Source organism: Rhagoletis zephyria, unplaced genomic scaffold (genome assembly GCF_001687245.7).
Source record: "Rhagoletis zephyria isolate East Lansing unplaced genomic scaffold, Rhagoletis_zephyria_1.1 Rzeph_scaffold_01834, whole genome shotgun sequence".
In the NCBI taxonomy this organism is placed as follows: Eukaryota; Metazoa; Arthropoda; class Insecta; order Diptera; family Tephritidae; genus Rhagoletis; species Rhagoletis zephyria.
The window spans coordinates 88,712-92,668 of NW_016158918.1; the positions used below are offsets into that span (position 1 = coordinate 88,712).

Sequence of the window (3,957 nt, forward strand, 5' to 3'; positions counted from 1 at the left end):
GTTTTAGTGGCGTTGAAAAACACCTAAAAGACACCTAATTCCAGCATATATTTGGACAATTTAAAAANTCGGAAACCAAAGGAACACCTAAATTAATTTTGGAGGCCCTAATTAACACCTAAAAGACACCTAATTTCTAGCTAATTTTTATTGATTTTTGGCGACTTGGGTCAGCTAGGTTTATGGACGTGGCTAAAATAGCTCGCGCATCGCTCCGGGTCCGACGAGGCATGGTCGCCGAAGGAAATTTCGACTCCGTCGTCGTTCTTCGTCGGATTAGACAATGACCTCACGGTTGACCAAAGCTTGCTCACACCAGAGGTGAAATTACTAGTCTTCAGATGCTCCTCCCACTTCTTCCGCTTATGTACGTTTACAAGTTGCCGAATCTCCGCGTTGAGATCCCTGATACGGGGATACAACAACAACATAGAGAGCACATCGCAGGGACTGAAGTGAAGCTAACGGAAATACGCATACAGAACATTTTTAGAGTTGCTTTTGTTTAAACTACTGCGAATATGGGATGGAATAGAGTTCCAGATGCGGATAGCATTGACAGAGAATAGCTGTGCAGAGCTGAGATAATTGTAGGTAGGAACAGTCAAGTTGTTGTTGTTGTTGTAGCGGCTACTAAGCCCCGTTCGGGGCGCTTCATCCATCAACGTTGTCGTCTATTTCAGCTAGGGGGAGGGCCAGGAAGTGTGCTACTTCCATAGGGGCTGTCCATAGGGACAGGGGCGTTAGCTGAGTGGGATTCTCAGGGCATGTGAAGAGGTGCCGGGAGTCATGTGGCGACTCTCCATATGCCGAGCATTGGTTGGGCACATCCTCGTTGATTCCGCTCAGGTAGCTGTTGAGCCTGCTACAATAGCCAGAGCGAAGTTGGGCTATTGTAGTGCTGGTCTCCCGAGGCAGACAAAGTTCTGTCCCGTCCACGTCCGCCGGTTGTGTGCCTAGAACGGCATTCACAGGGCGGGAGTCTACATAACTTGAGACTGATTCCCTGTGAATGCCGTTCAGGGCCTGTCGGTAAGTTCACGGGTCCAGAGGTTGTTTGATATACCTCTGGACTTCGTCTGTCAGTTCGTAAAGATGCATCCTGACGTGCCGTGGCGAGGGCTCTTCCGCGAGCACTCCTTTACTCGAGTTGATTTGGGGAACGTTAATTTTTCATATAGATATTTGGGAGCTTTATCTGTCATGAGACGAAAAATGAGTATACAATTTCTAGCTTTAAGATAGTCAGAAATATAGCAGCCAAGTAGGCGCGTTCTCCAAGCTGAAATATGCTCATATTTTGCTAGCCCAAACACATCTGGGGTGGGGGGCGGAGGGGGAGAGGGCGCGGGCCCCTCAACCCCTCCTATTTGAAAGGGGACAGCCCCCACTTTACGAAAAGTTGAATTGCTGTGCAACTTCGTCTCTTGGACCGCAGCTATCAATATACCATGCCGACACATGAAGACCCTGCATCATCTGATGAATTCGTTTGGAGGTAAGTTTACCGTGTGTCTATTAAACTGTAATACAACAAAATTTTAAGTGTAGGTACCGTAAAATTTCGAAGTCTGGAAAGCAAGTGCGAACGTGTAATCAGCAAATTTCATTAAGAAAAAACACATTCTTTGATAGGTTGAGGCTATCGNAAAAAAAAATTATGTGTAGGTACCGTAAAATTTCGAAGTCTGGAAAGCAAGTGCGAACGTGTAATCAGCAAATTTCATTAAGAAAAAACACATTCTTTGATAGGTTGAGGCTATCGATGGTGAAGCTCATTGCATTTTCTTACTTTTGGTTGAAGAATGTTACACAAGATTTTATAATCGAGGAGTTAAATATTACAAGACCGACCGCAGGTGATTGGTGTAATTTTTGCCGTGAGGTAGTGTATGACGGCATGGTTGTAANACATTCTTTGATAGGTCGAGGCTATCGATGGTGAAGCTCATTGCATTTTCTTACTTTTGGTTGAAGAATGTGACACAAGATTTTATAATTGAGGAGTTAAGTATTACAAGACCGACCGCAGTTGATTGGTGTAATTTTTGCCGTGAGGTAGTGTATGACGGCATGGTTGTAAAGGGGCGGAAAATTGGAGGTGTCGGGTCTATTGTTGAGATAGACGCAAGCAAATTCGGACGCCGGAAGTATCATCGTGGACACGCAGTTGAAGGGCAATGGGTTTTTGGTGGAGTGGAGCGTGGTACCAATAAGTGTTTTCTTGTTCCCGTTGAAACGCGGGATAAGGAAACTTTATTGGCAGTTATAAAGAATTGGATTCTTCCTAACACGACCATAGTTTCCGATTTTTGGAAGGTGAGTTTAATGCCTAAGTGCCCATATATGTGTATATAAATATAAATATATATATATATAAATTTAAAATGTTTTTCGTTGCAGGCGTATGACTGCCTAAGTGATGAAGGGTACGTTCACTTTAAAGTTAACCATTCGGTTAATTTTAAAGACCCATTTGGTGTTGTNAGTACCATCGAAACAAAAAGTTTTTTAGTGGATATTTGGCAAAATTTATGTTTGTGAGGCATTGCAAACATGCAGGTTTGGATCCGCTGAGCAATTTTTTTAAACTGGCTGGTGCATTATACAATCCACTGAATCCATACATGCCGGAAGAAGCAGAGGATTTTGAAATTGAGGTTATGGAAGAAGAGTAGGTGTAGCTTTTAATGATTTCTGTAAGCCCTTTTATGAATAAATTAATAATTTATAGGAGGAAGTCGAATATTTTGTTTTTGAAGTGGAAAAAAGTGATGTGTTTTTATTGTCTGGCAACATTGAAAGGATAATTTTAATTAGTAAGGGTTATGATCCATAAGCGCGGCCGAAGTCCGCCTACGCAGAAAAAAGTTCTGCGCAAAAGAAACTATGGTATCACTCTTATGCTTCCGCCCCCCTTTCTTGGCAACACAGAAAGGAGAATTCTACTTAGTGAGGGTTATAATCACTAAGTGCGGCCGAAGGCCGCCTACGCAGATAGAAGTTATGGGCAAAGGAAACTATGATATCACCCACACTTGTCACTTTTACTTGTAAATGCTTTTAATTTTTTTATCACTAAATTCTTAAACCTCAAAAGTAGATCATAATAAAATATGTATATCAAATTAAAGGTAAGAACTTGCAGTTTCTAAATAATATATATGCCTTTAGGGGAAATGTTTAGTACCGCTCACACCGTTTTTTGGGTGGGGGGCGGAGGGGGAGGGGCGGGGCCCCGCGTGACGTCACGCTAGCTGACCCACCCACTAATTTTCCTCGAACACTGGTAAATATTATTCAGGAATTAGGTGCAATTTAGGTGCAGTTGGGTGGGCCAGCTAGCGTGACGTCACGCTGGCTGACCCATATAATTTTGCAATTTTCTCGGAAACCGAGTGAGCACTTAAATTAATTTTGGAGGCCCTAAATATAAAAATAGGTGGTAACACTGCAACGTTGTTGACGTGTTTGTAATCGCTCTGCGGAAAATTTAAAAAAAACAGCCGAATTGTTGTGATTTTAACCAGCGTTAGAGCCAGTGACTTAAATAGCGAAGTGCTAATAAACTGTGCTATTTGCAAGCACAAAAATTTGTTTCATTTTGATTAAACAAACAAATAAATATAGCTAGAGACATAAAAGTGCAGTGAGGTGACAAAAACAATAAGGCGCGAAAATGGATAAATGCCATAAGTGCAAGAATCCAATTCGCGGTGACAGCGGAATCCGCTGTGATGGTGTGTGTGGTAAAGTGTGGCACTGGGCAAAAAAATGCTCTGAATTGGATGAGTACAGTGCGAATGTACTCAAAGAAAACAACTTTGTGCGCTTTATGTGTAACCAATGTCACACATACATGCATAACATCGATGAGGTGCTCCGAAATATGAACTTAACAATAGAGAAAAATAGTCAAAAGATCCAAGAGTGTAATGATGACTTCCAGGAGTCGCA

At 42.2% G+C, this 3,957-nt stretch overlaps 1 protein-coding gene across 1 annotated transcript; it reads left to right on the forward strand.

The window, feature by feature from the left end:
• The first annotated feature begins 1,102 nt into the window (after positions 1-1,102).
• LOC108365311 (uncharacterized) lies at positions 1,103-2,678 on the forward strand. Its single transcript, XM_017619309.1, has 4 exons — positions 1,103-1,635; positions 1,926-2,319; positions 2,404-2,506; positions 2,563-2,678. The coding sequence occupies exons 2-4, from the start codon at positions 1,939-1,941 to the stop codon at positions 2,676-2,678; spliced, it is 600 nt and encodes a 199-aa protein (XP_017474798.1). The 5' UTR covers positions 1,103-1,635; positions 1,926-1,938.
• Positions 2,679-3,957: the final 1,279 nt, after the last annotated feature.